Source organism: Acomys minous (genome assembly GCF_964271855.1).
Source record: "Acomys minous genome assembly, chromosome: 10".
Classification (NCBI taxonomy): Eukaryota; Metazoa; Chordata; class Mammalia; order Rodentia; family Muridae; genus Acomys; species Acomys minous.
In genome coordinates, this window is record NC_140491.1 from 46332634 (window position 1) to 46350457 (window position 17824).

At 47.2% G+C, this 17824-nt stretch overlaps 1 protein-coding gene across 1 annotated transcript in view; it reads right to left on the bottom strand.

Annotated features, from left to right (window-relative positions):
- ADCY1 (adenylate cyclase 1) overlaps positions 1 to 17824 on the bottom strand; it is a 119826-nt gene that overhangs the window by 51983 nt on the left and 50019 nt on the right. The window contains exon 5 of the mRNA XM_084799737.1: positions 1950 to 2077. Coding sequence (XP_084655863.1) covers positions 1950 to 2077 — 128 coding nt within the window. The remainder of the gene's footprint in view (positions 1 to 1949; positions 2078 to 17824) is intronic.

Genomic DNA, 17824 nt, shown 5'->3' on the forward strand with positions numbered 1-17824 from the left:
CATGACGTATGATGTGAAGTGTTACGCGGAGCCATGTACCGTTGGCCATGCTGTGCTTCGGAGGGTAGCGTGGGCTCACTGCCACACTGAGCCGGCCTTCAACATTCACAGAGACACCCCCAGTGACACAGCCGCATCAACCGCAAGGTCTGAACTAGTGGCGCGAGGTGGGGTGACCCATGTGACTGCGTGTCAACTCCACAGCTCACCAGCCACCAATTGCTTCTCCTTTTTATTCCCCGCTTTTGCTATTAGTGTATATAAATGTAAAAAAAAAACAATAGGTCCCATTATAATAATTTCAAACACAGATGGATAGTACGCTTTAATTCAATCAATTGTTCCCTAATTTAAACCCTTGCCGGAAAAGAAAGGGTGGCCTAAGGATTAGATAAATATGGTCAGCCAGGATGCAAGTCTGCCCTCTTCTTGTTTTTGCTGGCTTTAGACACTACATATTGCTCCAGCCCCAACAACCTGCCCTGGATTCATTGGGCTCCTGTTGAACAGAAAATTAGCATGCCTGGGGTCATTGAATATTACATTATGTGGCATGTGCGATACCTGATATAATATATAGTACATTACACTGATACACACATGATTAAATATGACACGTGGTATGACGTAAAACATAGTTAGCTGGTATAGCATGTGATACAAGATACAGATGAGGGGCGGTGATTATACGGCAGGACAGGTGGCACGCCGGGTGAAATGTGTGCTGCCACCTATGACATATGACATGTACTAGCGATTCTATAAATTTTTAATTTATTTTTATTATATATGTAGGGGTGTTTTGCCCGCATGTTACGTCTGTGGGCCACATCCATGCAGTGCCTGTGGAAGTCAGAGGAGAGTCGGTGTCAGAGGCCCTAGAACTGGAGTTTCCAACCATTTGTGAGGCACCATCTATCTGGGTGCCAGGAATCAAACCCAGGTCCTCTGGGAAGAGTCAGTTCTCTCACTCACTGAGCCATGGCTCCCGCCCTATAACGGTGATTCGATGTGACATGTGACACACGACATAACATCCTTCCAGGGAACAGAAGATAGTCATTGCCAGGACCTTCCCCATTCTTCCTTCCTTATCTTTACCCAGCAGAACACTTCTCCCAGTTGCTTCTACCCATAGCAGTGGAGTCTGGGGATTCAGTGTAGGCACCCACCAGGGAACTTTTCCACTCTACGTCATAGAGTAGAGCCTAGATCAGCTCCCAGGGGCTTTTTGGCAGGAGCAACCCTGGAGAGCCATTCCCTGGAGAGCTGAAGTTGGTGTTCAGGGCACCCAAAGTGCAGGCTCATTACTTATGCCTAGTCCAAAGTTCCAGCTGTGTGGACGGATGGTCTGTGTGCATTCTCACATCCGGCAGCCACTTTACCATACCTTCCTCACACGGCCTCTCTGCCAGCCCTCTCCACTCTCAGCATGACGTCACACCAATCCCTGAAAACGCATCTCATGGAAGCGAGCTGCCACTCTGGGCTGAGGTGTCCGGATTTGAATCTACCTTCGCCCATCAGTCAGCCTCCAGCCCCACACCTGGAATCTGTCTCCATCTCTAACAAGCACAGCCCAAGGCTGACCAAGAAAAGATAGGCTGGGTCTCACAGGAGAGCCCATCAGCCCTCTCTCCTTACAGAGCACCGGAAGTGATCAGCCGCCTGGAAGATACACTCGCGGGCTTTTAAATGGCCTTGTGCCCTCAGCCTTCCTCTAGTGCCACCCCAAGCTCTGTTACAAAGAGCCCTTCTGTTTTCCATAGTCCAGGCCCACTAGAAATGCAAAGGATTTCTGCAGACAAGGAAATGCATCGTGAACTGTGAGGCGCCCGTCACCAATACATCACCTCCCCGTGTAGGCGGGTCCCTGCGAGCCAGGCCCCTCCTACTGCTGCCTCAGCCTCTGCAGCCCTAGACAGACCTCTTAACGGTGCAACACTCACGTGATGGTATCGATCATGTCAAGCCCCATCTCCACACAGCAGTGGGCGTGATCGGTCTTGGGCTGGGTGAGGCCCGACACACAGTAGTAGCAGTCTCCGAGGATCTTGATGCGGCGGCAGTGGTTTTCCTTTGGGGAAGAAAGCACAGTACAGGATCGTTGACAGGGTTGCTGCTGGCGAGCATGTTTGCGTATGGCCTCTAGTGGCCATGGCCAGTCTCACTCACAAGGACACTTCCCCTCACGGCCCCCCAAAAACCCTCACCACTTTCTATTGGAACTGTGCATCTTTCCCACCTTCTCCATTTAGCCAAACCTTCAAGGTCTGGGACTTAGGCCTTCTGTTAGGAATGTACCCCCATGATGGACATTCTCCACTGTTGAGTGGAGAAGGAGATCTAACTTTCACACAAACTCTGGTGCCCCATATTTGAACATGTCCCTTGGACGGAGATGCCTGGTGGCACTCAGAGGAAAGATAAGAGGTCACCAAGGAGAGACTTGATACCGTATGAGCATATTCAGGGGGAGGAGGTCCCCCTCAGACACAGACTTAGGGGAGGGGAGGGGAGTAGGGGGGAAGTGGGAGGAAGGGAGGAATGGGAGGATACATGGGATGGGCTAACAACTGAGATGTAATATGTATAAATTAATAAAAATGTATTTAAAAAAAAAAAAAAAAGAGTTTGCCTCGCCTCAGCAACGGTCCAGCCCTCCTGTAAGCCACGCAATCTAGAAGGAGGTCCGAGCCACACCCATAAAAATGCTCCTGAAGCTCTGATCTTCCCGCCCCCGGAGCACACTTTCTTCCTTTGTATTAAGGTGTGAAGAGTGCATGCCGAGTCTCCCAGAGCCACTTCAGACCTTATTCTCTTTATTGTCAAACTTAGAAATACTGTCATAGACTTTGCTGGCTGAGCACACCCAAAGTAAAAGCTTCAAATTTCTCAAGTTTCTGAGTGTGTCGCATGATGCTCAAAATCTTAGCTTTGAAAGAATTCTGCAGTTCGACTGTGAAGGTTAAGACTGTTCATGCTAGCCCGGTGTGGTGGTGCACGCCTGTAATGCCAGTACTCGGGAGGCAGAGGCAGGTGGATCTCTTTGAGTTTAAGGCCAGCCTGGCCTACAAAGTGAATTCAGGACAGCCAAGGCTACACAGAGAAACCCTGTCTCAGGGGGAAAGAAAGACTGTTAATGTTGTCATGGCACCTCTAAGGGGGACTCATTCACAGTGTCCCCTTGAACATCCATGAAGGTAGCCTGGACAACGCCTTGGGAAGATATGAGAACCTCCCTCCCAGGAAGGCTGCACGGATTTCAGGAAGGATCAGAACCGCCAGTCATACACTAGTCCAACACGCTGACAGATGCACACTGGGACCCACAGGGTGAAAGGAGAGAACGGACTCCTGCAAAATGGACACACACACGTGTACACACACACACACACACACACACACACACACACACACACCATGGCACTCTTCCCATACACATACAAAATAAAATTTTAAAAGGTAATTCAAGTAGAAGGGGGAAAATACTCCAGATTAAAGGTTTAAGTGGAGATAAGGAGACTGGGGAAAGGAAAGAGTAGGGAGTAGCTTAGAAAAACTAAGACTATGTGAAGAAACCGTATGAAATCCAGTAGTTTCTAAACTAACTTAGAACATATAATATATATTAAAGGATTTGAGCAGGAGTACCCTGCATAGGTAGACACGAAGCTTCTGGAAGGCGTGAGTTATTAAATGAAAACTCCAGTGCTGAGCGCTGAATACCACTCTATGAGTTACGGGTCAGAGAGGCCTCAGGGGCACCCAAAATAATACATCCCGAGAGAATGGCTCTTGACGGCCCATAATAACTAGATGGTAAGACCCTACTGCTGATCACTCACTTTGGATGCAGGACACAGACGTCAACCTTGTCCAGGAAATGCTCCCCGATGGCTGGCTTACACAGTGCCAGAAGGAGTTACGCAGGCTGCTGGGGGAGGGAAACGTCAATGGTCTTACCCACTGCCGGATGCACAGGCGGCAATACTGACCTGCTTGCAAGCTGTGTCCACTAGTGCAATAGCGGCACAACGGTTATACAGGTAACCAACCACTTTCTGACTGACTAGGAGGCCTGCTCCACAGCAGGGAATTCATGCCTGGAACTCTATACCTTGTCAAAAGCCCATGACTTGGGGAGACCACAGGCTCAAGAGGGAACTTAACTGTTGCTGTTTTCCTAAATGGTCATACTACCGAACTGCAGTGTATTCTAAGTATCTGTGTATTTATACCATAGATTTGGGCTTCTCTCAACTTTGGTCGAAGATGCTTCCCTTTACAGTGGGTAGTGGTTAATGCAGAGACTCATAGCTGGTCAAAGAGATGAGTGTAAGTAACACTGAGTGCTCATCTGTGAGGAGACCATCTCTTAGCCTCCACCACCCAAGGCCCAGGGACCTCACAGAAGAGGGGCAGAAAGAACGCAAGAGCCACAGAAGAGGGAGGAGAGCTGTGAGATGCTGACTCGTACACAACAGTCATGTCACAGCTAGATCGACGAACAGCACCTATGGTTGTCTGTGTAAGATCAAGATGGTCTTTGAGTGGGTCAGAGGCCCCAGAGGCTGCACCTCTATGGGAGGAGATATTGGTAGTTAATAGCTGTAGAGGCGGGTGGTCACTCTTCTCTGGGGACATGGCTGCAGATAGCTCGCTCATGCTGCAGCTGATGGCTCCACACAGATGCGCATATGGGCGTCACTAATTAGATGGGGAGAGATTAATAGCAGTGAAAAGAAGAGAGCATGAAATAGGGATGGAGACGGGTTGGGGTTCTAGGGACGTAGTGGTAGATGGGTATGATCATTATCCATTGTATAAGTAAAACTTTCAAAGAATAAAAAAATAACTTTAAAAACTTTTCCAAGCACGGTAGGTCTCAAACAGCTCCATTTCAGGACCCCTTAACAACTTGAAATAATCAAAGCTATATCAAAATACAAAACAAACAAACAAACAAAAAAACCTTTGTGCAGGTCGGTCGTAGCTGTTGACATTTGCCCAGAACCACACACACTGAGAAATTCTAAATAAATGTCTTTTAAAGTAATAGTTGCCAAACAAACCATTTGCAGTGTTAACTAAAATCAAATGAGAACCATGCCTCTAATGACCACTTCTGAGCGTCTCTGATGCCAGTTTTCAGAGAAGGCAGCCAGATCCACGGTTGCTTCATGCTACAACATTCAAGAAGACAATGGCCGCAGGGCACTCAGATGGCTTCACAGACCCTAAGACAACTGCACCATGTCTCACAGCTCCGTGGAGTCCACTTTGAAAACACAGACACCATCCCAATCTAATTGTATGCTTGAGTTTACTCACCGACTCTCTCTTGCACCTTTCTCAAGTACTGTAAATTAACAAATGCCAGGCTAAGCAGGGGTCAGCACTGCACCTGGACAGAGAGGGGTCCCTAGGTCTGTCCATGGGAAAATGGTACCCGAGCTGTCCAAAGCTGCACAGGCCCCATGTTGCAGAGACTCTACAGGGTGTCTCCAGCCACCAAGGATGATCTGAGAAGAGAGTGCCATCAGCCATGCCAATGGCTCCATGCCTGCTCCTTCCATCCCTGGGCCTGCCTCAGTACATGATGTCTCCAAGGAAGCAACATCTCTGATAGAACTGACAGATACAGAATCTGATCCCAGCCCATACAGGACTGGTACGGAGAAGACATGTTCACTGTGGAGAACAAAGAGACACCACAGGGATGCTGAATGTGACCTTTACTGTGTGGTGGGGCCACCAAGACCTGTATGGTGACACTGCCTCAGGGGCTGAAGCCAAAGTCCTTGAGTGCTGAGTACCACAGGTGTGCACATAATCCACATTTGCACACGTGCAAGGGCCTCCAGAGAAACTGACCAGAACCATCATTTTAGAACAGCTAATGTCACCTTAACCTGATTGGCAAGTGCACAGGTCACCACATGGTCCCAATTCATCCATCAGCACTCTGGAGACTTGGCCCCTCCTTGCTCTTCCTCTGCCTCTCTCACCTGGCAGACAGAGCCTACAAGCAAATCTCACTGGGTACACTGCTTTATTTTTAACACCAAAGTCAGCAATTTTAAGGGCACCCAAAGATGTTTTTAGTTGTTATTGGTAATTTAGATCTTTAGAATCTTCTCTGTAAATATGAAAAGTCTGTGTATGGAGTCACTGTAAGAAACCCAGGGTGGGGTGAGGGGGCATTATGATGCCTCATGGCTCTGGATTCTGACTGGAAGAAAGAAAAGAAGGAGGAAGGGAAGGGGGAGGGGAAGGGAGGAGGGGGAGAGGGAGGGAGAGGAGGCACATTCAATTCTTGGAACCAAAAGATGCCTTTTCTTCCCCAGGCTGGGAAGGCACAAGCCTGCCAGAAAAAGAAAGAAGCCTCGGGCTTAGCTTCCCAAGTGTGGCCTGGAGGGCCCCAGGCAGCTGACACTCTCACCAATGATGGCCTTGCCTGGGTGGATAGCGCAGGGCAGTATCTAGAATGTCAGATGGCCCCAGAGCCCTGGCAGGTTCCAGCAACTGATAAAGTGTGGGGAAGTATGAAGGTCATAGCAAAGCTATGAATCCATGCAGAAACTATTAAATTAAGACCTAGAAATTTGCAGGTCTAGAAGGAAGCAAAGAGTTGGGAGGCAGGCTCTGCTAGAGTCAGTCCTAAAACAACCTACCCAGTGGGGGCTGGACAGATGGCTCAGCAGCTCAGAGCACGGGCTGTCCTGCCAGAGGACCACAGGTTGATTCTCAACATCCACACGGCAGCTCACAACCATTGGAACCCCAGTTCTAGAGGCTGGATACCCTGTTCTGGCCTCCATGGGCCTGGCTGGCACACAGATAGGCATCCAGGCAAAATGCCCAGACACATAAAATAAAATATGTATTTTTAAATTTTAATTATTAAAACCCAGACTGGCCAAGTCCTACTAAGATTGTAAGACTAGCTTTGTTTGGAACGGGACATTTGAGCACACCATTTCTGTATAGGAGAGTACAGAGGACAACTGGGGCAAACACTCACCTGCTCCACCCACCATTAGAGGGAAAGCCACTGGACTATCCCAGTGGATATATTAAAATGCATGGGAAAAAAAAGAAAAAAAGAATGCATGGAAAACGAGTAGCAGAGGGGCTTAAAAACCAAGACTGTTACTGACGTCTGCTCATCAACAGGAACCAGACCAGCCAAACACAGTACCCAGGGGTCTCCCTGGTGTCAGGAAGGATAGGGAGGAGCAGGTCTGCACTGCACTCAGGAGGTGTGTGTGTGTGTGTGAGAGAGAGAGAGAGAGAGAGAGAGAGAGAGAGAGAGAGAGAGAGAGAGGGAGAGGGAGAGGGAGAGGGAGGGAGAGGGGGAGGAAGGAAGGTGAGGGAGGGAGGGAGGGAAGACAAGATCAAATCCAGCACTGATGCTTAAGCACTTCTGTAGGAGGAAGGGGGCAGAGTGGCCTCTTGCAACGCATCTGAACAGTTTTCACTGTGGAACTGGACTTGGCAAGTATTTTTGTATATGTAAAAAAAAAAAAGTGGACAAGGAAGTGTGATATCTAAAAATACAAACCAAAAATGAAATAACCTGTTAGCGCATGGCAAAGGTGGCCACCCAGAGAAGAATTACGTCGAGGCACATGAAAATCCTGCCTCAGCATGCAGCTGGTAACCTCAGTCGAGGACAAAAGTAAGCACCAGGAGACAGGAAGGTGAGCTCAGTAGTCTTAGTCTTGGTAGCTGGCAACGTCGTTTTGAACCTACTACATGGAGAAGCATGAAACAAGTAGCGCCGCCCCTCTCCGTTCAGCTCAGGCTACAACAGACCACAGAAGACTGAGTAATTTAGCGAAGTACCGAAGTTTATTCCTTACGGTTCTTGAACTGGCGGAGAGAGGCCCCACGATCAGCAAGAGGCTTCACGCCCCCCGGCATGGAAGGCAGAAGAGCAAAAGAGTGTTTGAGAGACAGAAGTCAAGAGGGGACAAATTTGCTTTATAACACCCTGCTCCTGTGATAATCAGCCCAAGATAGCGTTAATCCACTGGAAAGAGGGAGGCCTTTTGGTCTAGTCACATATAAAGCCCAGCCTCATCCTTCGCTGAATAAGACATTAAGTTCCCAAGACACGGACCCTGGGGTGTATGTTCAAACCAAAGCCCTTCATCAGAATCTGTTGCATCAAGGAAAATATACAAATACATAGATGAAAGGAATGGTTAGATAAATTTAAAATACCAATATAACTCCTCTTCTCAGAGACAAAAACATGGCACTGCAGAGGACAGCACACTGTCTCTCTTATCTCAGGGGTTGTGAATATCAAATGACTTTCAATGGCACTAGCTTCTATTGTGTTTGCGTTCAGTCACTCTAGAAATTAGAATCCAGGGGGACAATCAAGACCTCTGTCCATCTCCTTTGCAATGCTGAGCGGAGCACACCAGCTGTAAATAGCCAAACCCAGACAGAGTGCTGGGAACGGTGTGGCTGTCACCAGTGTGGCTGGATTTGATGACGGAGTCCTGCTGGTACTGACTGAATAATGTCAGTTGACAAATCTGTGAGCTGCCTATGAAGCCAGGTGATGCCTAGAGAGCAAATACAGTGGCCACAATTAGTCACTGCTGTCCACACACCATGGGCTCATGAACGCATTACACTGTTCTCTCTAGCCTGATGCACATGCCGATGTGTCCCCGAGGTTTCAAATGTCAGCATCCTGAGGTCGGAGTTGGTGCCACACCAGTTAATACTGTATCCATAATCTAGAAAAAAAAATGTGCAGTCCACAGGAGGGACTCGGTAGCCATTTTCTGGATGGACACTAGATACCTTTGCCTCCCCCACTTCCCCACTGGTGGACTGAGGGATGAATGCCTCTCCCCCTGTGCATGGCATCAACGTCTGCCCTCAGTGAACTCCTCTGCTTCTCAGTCTGTCCTTGCCACCATTTCCCAGTCAGCTCCCGAGCTCAAGTCACAGTTCAGTGCAATTCTCCCTGATGTCCATCTGTCTTGCACACAATCCAACCCTACTCTCCCCCCGCCAGGAGGGCCTTGGATGCTGTATTTATACACTGATCATACCTTGCAGCCACCTTACTTAGCAAAGTGCCAGCTTTGCACAATTACTTACAGAAGACTCTACCCTAAGCTGGAGGACCAACACTTGGTCCACTTTACTTTTCTCTCTCTAGGCCAGCCCCATCTGTGCTTGACCATCCATGGACCACAGCAGTTTGCTCTGAGAACACTACTGGAGTGAATACAGCTGACCAGCTCTCTCACCTCAGCCCTCCATGCCTATGGAGGCTCACAGAGCCAGGCTGTTAAAGCAAGAAGGAATGGCAAGCACCTTCTGGTGTCTTCTCCACATTTTCAAGAGAAGGGAAACTGAGGCATGACAAGTGAAGGTTATGTGACTGAATGCCTATGGCTGCAGGTGAGTCCTGCCTCTGAGCTGAAGCCGCTGAAAGGTTCCATGGGGAGAAAGGCCAGGGAATGGCACAGGACAATGGATGGCAGTGAGCAGACCACTGATGCTCCTGGACCCTAACAGACCCAGTTCTGGTTCCCCATCTAGCTTGCGTGAGTCCTTCTGGAAATAGGCAGAATCGACACAAAATGGGGAACAGTATTGTCCACAGCGCAGACCACAGTAACATCAACTTGTAGTGACTAGAGTGAAACACAGGGGCCATATTGTATCCCAGAGCTGTGAACCTAAGCCACCAGCCGGCAAGCAGATGCCTTAATTTGGCACAAGTGTCTTACTTTGCCCTAAAGCAAAGTAAATTGACGCAAGTGGCCCTAACTCAAGTTCTGGTATCAGTCAACACGCTTGCCTCTGTGACAGCTCCCGGAAGAAATGCTGGCAGGGATGAGAGGCTTATTTTGCCTCACGGACTCAAAGCTTTCCATCGAACGTCCACCAGCTCTGCTGTTTGCAGACCATGGTGAAACAAACCATCATGGTCGACAGGGCAGGCAAGTGCGCTACTGGGCCACCTGTCATGCCAAGAAGCAGAAAAGTAGACAGATTCGGACACAGGACATGATACAGTTTTCAAAGGCAGTGTGACCTCCTTCTACTGGAAAAGTTTCAAGAAACACCCAAAACAGCTCCACCACCTGGGAGCCAAGCCTTTGATGCATCAGCCTTAAGCACACTAGTTCTCAACCTAAGGGTCAAGACCCCCTTTGGGAGTCACACAACCTTCTCATAGGGGTCACCTAAGATCATCAGAAAAGATAGATATTTACATTATGATTCATAAAAGTACCGAAATTACAGTTGTGAAAATAATTTTATGGTTGGGGACCACCACAAGATGAGGAACTGCATTAAAGGGTCACAGCATTAGGAAGGCTGAGAGGCACTGCTTTAGGAAAAAACGGTGCCTGGGCACTCACTATGCTATCGTCCAAACACTTCTCTGGAATCCCCGTGGATCAGAAAGTCTCCAAGTATGTCCATGTTCGGGGACAACTTTGACTACAACAGGCCATCAGCAGACCCAGCATGCACCAGGCACTGCTCAGACCTGGGAGGCGGGGTCCAGGGAGAGGGACTGTTTCATGAGGTGAATAACTTTGCTATGCCGTGCAGCAGCCAACTGTTGCGTGAATCACTCAGCATCTGTCAGTGCAGCCCCTCGCACTACCTTAGCTCTGAACCGCTCTTCCGGCCTGAGCCAGGCAGTTGACAACCAACCACACCAAGATAGGCTCCTCCTGGGGGCAAAGGGTTCCAGGAAGGATTCAGACTGAAGAAAGGTACCAGTGGGCTCAAAATGAGCACCAGGTGGGCCCAGGAGGTAAGAGGTCATGCTTAGAGTGCCACATCCCCCTAGCCTCCAGGATAGAGCCAAAGGCACTGCGGGAATATCCCAGCCAGTTCCTGTTCCCATTAAGACAACCAAAACCCAGAGAAGAGTCCTAGCCTCTTCACAGTGGGTGTGCAGTAACAGTGGGCACCAGGGCACATGTGTTTCCATCATATCAGAGAGGGGTAGCAGTTCCTCAAAGACACAAAGGACCAATGCAAATCTAACAGGATTCGATAACTGGGGGAAAGGTTAAAAAAAAAAATTGCTCTCATCCGGAAGCATCAACTGTGGCTAAGAAGGCAAATAAACCATCAGCTAGTGTTGAGATGAAGGCAAACACGCCCTGTGTTTGCTTACCTTTCAGCAGAGACCTTTAGAGGGAGAAGGTGTTTGGGCTGCAAAGTGTGGGGGATTTTTCCAACACTGCACTTCACAGAGGCCACCCTGACTGGGATCCCAGACAGCCCTTGTGAGGAAGCCCGCAGGCTTCTCCAAAACGGCTCTCACACAGATCAGAGGAAACCATCCGAGAAGATCACAGGGCGCTCACAGGGAATGGAGAGGGAGGAACAATTTGTACAGCAGGGGGCCGTTTCGACCTGAGCTTTCTAGCAGCTACTCTAACAAGGGAAATGATCAAAATTGAACATGTTAGAGAAAACTCCACTGGATAGGAAAACAGGTCAGACGCCCGGCAGAAGAAAGCAGACACTGTTCGAAATCAAGTAGAAATAGAAAAGGCAGCCACAACTGTTTTAGAAAAATCATCAGTGACTACGGGATCCCCCTTCCGAGAACCTCGTTAGGCTGAACGGAGGCCACCCGGGGAGAGAAGCATTTGAGAACAGCAGCCTGGCTTATTTCATTGTTTCTAAACTTGCTATAACTGTTACAGCCACAGATATAAGAGGTTGGGTAAACAGCAAGTACAGGAAGCGAGGAAACTGACATTGGCAGACATCAAAAATCAAACCTCTTAGAACCAGTGACAACGAGAAAATCCTAAAAGCACGTAGAAGTGGGGTGGGGGGACTTCTAAAGGGACAAAGAACTGAGAACCACTTTGTCATCAGAAACGTATGGGAAGGCAGCCCAGTGCCCTCAGTGTGGGAAGGAGGCCAGGGAAACTGGACAGACAGCCTAGACGTCTATACCCAGGAGGAATACGCTGCCCCAGCGAGGAGCTTTTCCCAGACACCAAAACTGGGGGAAACCCATCCTCAGTAGCCAGGCTGTAGGAGATCCCTTAGGCAGAGAAACACGGCACACAGAACTCTGGAGCACATAGCACACAGTCACAGAAATGATATTATGCACAAAAACAGCAAGGCTTGGTGCTTTTAAAATCTCTTTACAAGAGAATTCAGCGCACAGACAAAAATATTAACAACGCAAAATGGACTTAATTCTACATAACAAGATAAAGTATACACATGTATATATGAGTATGTATGAATATATATATGAAATTGTTGCTACATATTTAACTTTTCATATGTATGCATGTAACTGTATTGTCCTTATGAAAATGTTGCCATGAGTTTAACTTTTCACATATGAACGATAGAATGACCAGACCTGAGCCATTCTCAGCCTGTAAATCAGAAGTTACGTGATGGTGGGCTCTTACCAAGTTAAAAAAAAATCTACTTAAACCCTAAAGCAATGATGAAAAATAGCTAAAAAAAAACATGGAGCGTATTTAATAAGTCTGTAAGCAGGTGGGGAAGAGGGGGTAGACAAAGACCAAGTGGGGAAAGGAAACTATGTAGCAAGGGCCAGGTTCCGCTGGAGCAGCCACTTAAAGGAGGGATTATTAAATCAGAAATAAAAAGAAAAGCAAAGCCAAACTCAAACCACTCTTCACAGAAAAGGCAAAGTAGACCAAAACGTATGGTGCAGGGGAAGGTGACCTCCTGACCGTGGCCAGAAGAGAAGTCAGAAGGACACTGTTGGCAGGCAAATGAGGCTACAAGGCAACAATTATTTCTAAGACCAAGAGGGTGGTTTTTTTTAATAATAGAGAAACCAGTTGATCAAGAGGAAGCAAGAATTCTGTTGTTGAATAAAAAGTGAAATTGCGTACACTGAGAAGGGGTGAGGCGACACCTTCAGAACATGGAAGCGGAGCTTCTGTTTATTCAGGAGACGTTAGCACATGGCTCCCGTGATGAAGAGAGCACAGCCAGAGCAGTCATCATCAAGATGGAGAAGATAAGGCATGATCTGTCCCATCAGCCCTCGGGGCCGGGTGTATTTATAGAGCACACTGTTGACAGGAACATTCTACAAGAGCAGAACACACCTTATGTTCAAGTGTGCACAAGTCCTTTGCCAAATAAACCATATGCAGGGCCAGGAAAAAAATTTTTTTTTAAATTCAAGTCATAAAACATGTGTTCTCTGGCCTAAAGTGTATCCAAGCAGAAATTAAAACCAGGAAGACCGGGCTGGGGGGGATGGGGGTCTCGTCAGCGTGTGCAACCTTGGCTTCAATCCCATCTGGCATTGAGAAACATTAAAAAAAAAAAATAGACTCTAAAAAGAATCAAGAGGTAAATTTAAAAGTATTTTGAACTGAATAAAAGTAAATACACAACAGGTCATGTGGTATCATACACTTTTAGTCCCAGTGCTCAGGAGGCCGAGGCAGGAGGAGCTCGGTCAATTAGAGCTCCAGGACAGCCGGGATTACATAGACCCTGTCTAGGTAGGCAGGAAGGTAGGTAGGTAGGTAGATAGATAGATAGATAGACAAACAAATAGAAATATACAGCATATCAGAATATTTGGCATAACGCCAAAATAGCACACCAGGGGGATTTATATCATGAAAAACTTACATTAAAGACCACAAATTACCAATTAATGGTTTCAATTGCGCCTTAGGAAGTTACAAAAAGAGGTAAATTCAGCCCAAAATAAGTAGAAGCAGCACAGTGGTTAAGTCTAGGAGAAAAATTAATGAAATTAGAGATCAATAAAAACAAAAGCATATCCCTTAAGAAAATCAGCAAAACAGATTAACCAGCACCATCAGGAGGGAAGAGGGCTGGAGAAAAGGTGGGAGGGAGACAGGAGAGGCAGAAAGGGGAAGGGAGAGGGAGGGAGGGAGGGAGGGAGGGAGGACAGAGAGAGAACATCAAATTACCAAAACCTGAAACATTGGGTCTGCAGAGGTCCCCCGCTGGGGAAGGAAATGGAAGTGTGACGAAAACCTTACTCATCAATTGCCGCCAGGCGTGGTGGCGCACACCTGTAATTCCAGCACTCGGTGAAGCAGAGGCAGGTGGAGCTCTGTGAATTTGGGATCTCTGTGAGTTCGAGGCCAGCCTGGTCTACAAAATGAGTTCCAGGACAGCCAAGGCTACACAGAGAAACCTTGTCCTTGGGGGGTGGGGGGGAACAAAAGCAATTGCTAAAACTTGTAGTGAGTTGACAAACTCCTTAAAAGAAATACAAACCACTGAAGTCACTTCAGAAATATGACCTAACTGTCCCTTCCGTGTTTGTAGATTTCTCATTCTACCACATAATAAGAGGGGAAAGGCACCAATTTCACTCTGGCTTCCAGAGCACCGAGCAAGAGGACGCACTTACAAACTCAATTTTGAGATCATACTTGACAGCATGGAGAGACAGAACAAGAAAAGCCACAGATTAAGATCTTCACACAGATGGGGAACGCTCTAGAGGAAATGTTGACCAATCAAAACCAAAGACGCCTAAGAAAGAGAACACACTGGGGACACAGGTCCCAGGAATATGAACACAGAAAACCGGTACCATTCCTATCAATGGATAAGGGGAAAAAACTCAACAAAACACAGCTGCATTTCAGAGACAAAAAAAAAAAAAAAAAAAATCAGCGAAAACTAGGAATAAAGGGAGACTTGTTCAACTCAACAAAAAGCCTCCACAGAAAGTGCAGTGCTAATAGGATTCTTAATGATGAAAGAATGCAGACCGCCTCCCCGGAAGTAGAGAACCGGACAAGAATGCGGCTCTTGCACTGTCACCTGACATTATAGCAGAAGCTCTAGCTAGTAAAATTAAGCAAGAAAATGAAAACGTCTCCCGATGGAAAGAAAGAAACTAAGCTCTCCTCATGTGCATAACTGACTGATTATTCAGAAAGCCCAGAGGAAATGTCAAAACTGTATTAGAAACTGGTTTGTGGGATCACAGCACCTCATTGCAGATGTCCATGAAGCTGTAGGACCAAGGTACAGTTTGGGTGTCAAGGCAGGCACATGGAGCAGTGGAACAGACTGGAAAAATTTACAGATTCCTGCCGGCCTAGATATGTAAAAGAGAGCTTCCTAAAAATTCGATAGGGTAGTTTATCGAATTTGGCTAGTCTTCTCAGCAAATGTTGAGATCTATAGGCAAAATAAAAAGCTTTGACCTATACCTCACATCACACAGAAAAGTTAACGCAAAACAACGTATTGTAAGCAGTTTCAGGAAGTCTGTGGGACCCTGGTGAGGAGAACAATTGTATTCGATTTATTTAGTGCTACTGGATGGTGCAGATTCAGCTTAGGTAGCTGGCAAAAACAAAAACCCCAAAGGGTCACGATTAGCTGCCCTTCCCTTGCCACGTGTGCCTCCCTAAGAACAATGTCTTTGTGAGGTTATGGGGGACATACACAGACAAACAGCTTATAAGAACTACACTGTACTTGGCGCTGAATCTGCCTGGCCTCCTGAGGGTGGCTGCTGTCAGTTCGGCTACAAACCTCACGAAATGAAGAACAACTCCATTCATCTCCGCTGCTATCTGTGACACAGTCCGAGCCTTACAAAGGCAGTCAGCGTTTAAGGAGCACTTGTTCACCTGATGTGTGTGGGGTGGGCGTGGGGGGTGGGCGTGGGGGGGAGGGGTCTATCACAGCTGGTGAGCAGCAGGGTGACTGAACCTCTGCAGCGTTGGAGACTGACTTACTTAATCATCGTGGCACTGAGAACAGTTAATTGACAGTTCTCTAAAACAGACCCGGCTCGCAAATGGGCATTTTCTGCAGCGAGCATTATCTGGTTATGAATTAAGGGTTTGATGAGATTAAAGAAAAATGAGCTAATATCTTTGGAGAGAACCCGGATTTTTTTTCACCCTGACCTTCCAAATGTGCGTGCTATTCTACCAGATGAGCTCCTTTGTGCGTGGCTCCCTGGCGAGGACAGTAGTTATGCGTGTCACCCCTGAGCTAGGCACCAGCCTAGATTATTTTAGACTTCACGTGGAACTTTTGTAATTTAGCTTCTTGCTACACAAATCCCTTGAAACAGCCATAGCCTGTCTCATTTCTTTCAGCAAAAGACCAAAATCCAGAGCAAGGAGTTCAGTGTGTTGTGTAATGTGAGCATAATATATATGTTATAAGCAACAAATGTGTGCTGATCAACATATATATAGTATGTATGTGTGTTGTGTGAGCATAACATATGTGTTATGAGCAACATAAGTGTACTGAGCAACATATATATTGTGTGTACACATATATATTATATATATATATCCCTCAAAAATGTCCATAAAATCACCTTAACTAGGCAATAAAAAGATAAATCTCCATATATGTGATTTAGTTAAAGATCTGAAATAAGAAAGCGCTCCAGGATGAGGGTGGGGAGAGACATAAGGAAGGGGAGGAGGCAGAGCAGGAAAGAAGACCACATGGTGGCAGAGGGAGCTGGTGGTCTGGCAGGAGCCAGCAGAGGCGCAGGGCATTGTCTCGGAGCGCCTGGAGGGAGAGCAGCTCCGCCAAGCAGTGCTGATTCAGATTTTAGGCTGCAAACCTGTAAAAAACAAAAAAACAAAAACAAAACAACAACAACAAAAAAACTCCTACTGGTAAAAAAACAAACTCCTGCTGTCCGAGCTTACAGATCTGCACAGGACTCTGCCACCAGGGCCCTAAGAAGCCAGGGCAATGACAGACACTAGGCAAAGACGGTTCAGACACAACACAAAAATGGCATTCCTTACTAAACAAACAAACAAACAAAAAACAAAAACTAAGCTGATAGATGATTTAAAATTTCCTGCTCCGGAAGCAATACTATCAGAAGGAACAAAACCTACAAGAAAACGAACTTGCTAGCCGTGTATGTGAAGGAGGGCTTGCTTGTAGACCATTACAGATTCTTAGGTGGGGCACAGTGGCACACGCCTGTGATCTCAGCATTCTGGGGGCCATGACAGGGTGATGTGAGTTTGAGGCTGGCTCAAGCAACAGAGCGAGACCCTAACTAAGAGAATTAAAACTTGAAAAGATACACATTCCCAAAAACTCCACAGTGAAACCAATCAATCCAATGGCGAAAAACACCTGAACGGAGGAGGATGCTCATCCAATGATGACACATGGATGGCCAACAGGCAGTTCTAAGATACAGCTTGTTATGAGGGAGACCACGCACCCATTTAAAAAACCTTGCCACACAAGCAAACAAAGACGCAGAGAAACCAGAAGCCAAACGCCGTCGCTGCGAACAGGAGATGGCAACGGGCGGTCTACAAAGTACTGGATTTGTGTATTAAAATGTTAAAGGTAAACGCAGCATATTTTGTCATCAGCCACTCCTACTTTTTTTTTTTTTTTTTTTTTTACAGGAGACAACAGGAAGCACTCATCCGCACAGAGTCTCATACACAAATGCTCTCAGCAGCTTTATTTGGACTAACCTAAGCCAGAAATAACCCAGATGCCCATCAGGCTGTGAACAGACAGCAAGCTTTGATCCAGCCGGACCATGGGATGCTTAGAGGCGAGGAGAAGGAGTGGAGTATTTTCTCTTAAGGGCTCTTCACGCCACTAGAACGGAGGAAACAAGAAGCCAAAAATCCGAAAGGAGAGCCAGGTTTGTTCTTGAGGAGGCGTGCCCCCAAGAGAAAGTTGCTGCAGGGCAACGTGTGAGGTGAGGCGGCACCCAGAAGTGAACGTGGCCTAACGCCCAGGACCACTCACTGTGCACATCAGGCAAGGGCTGCCA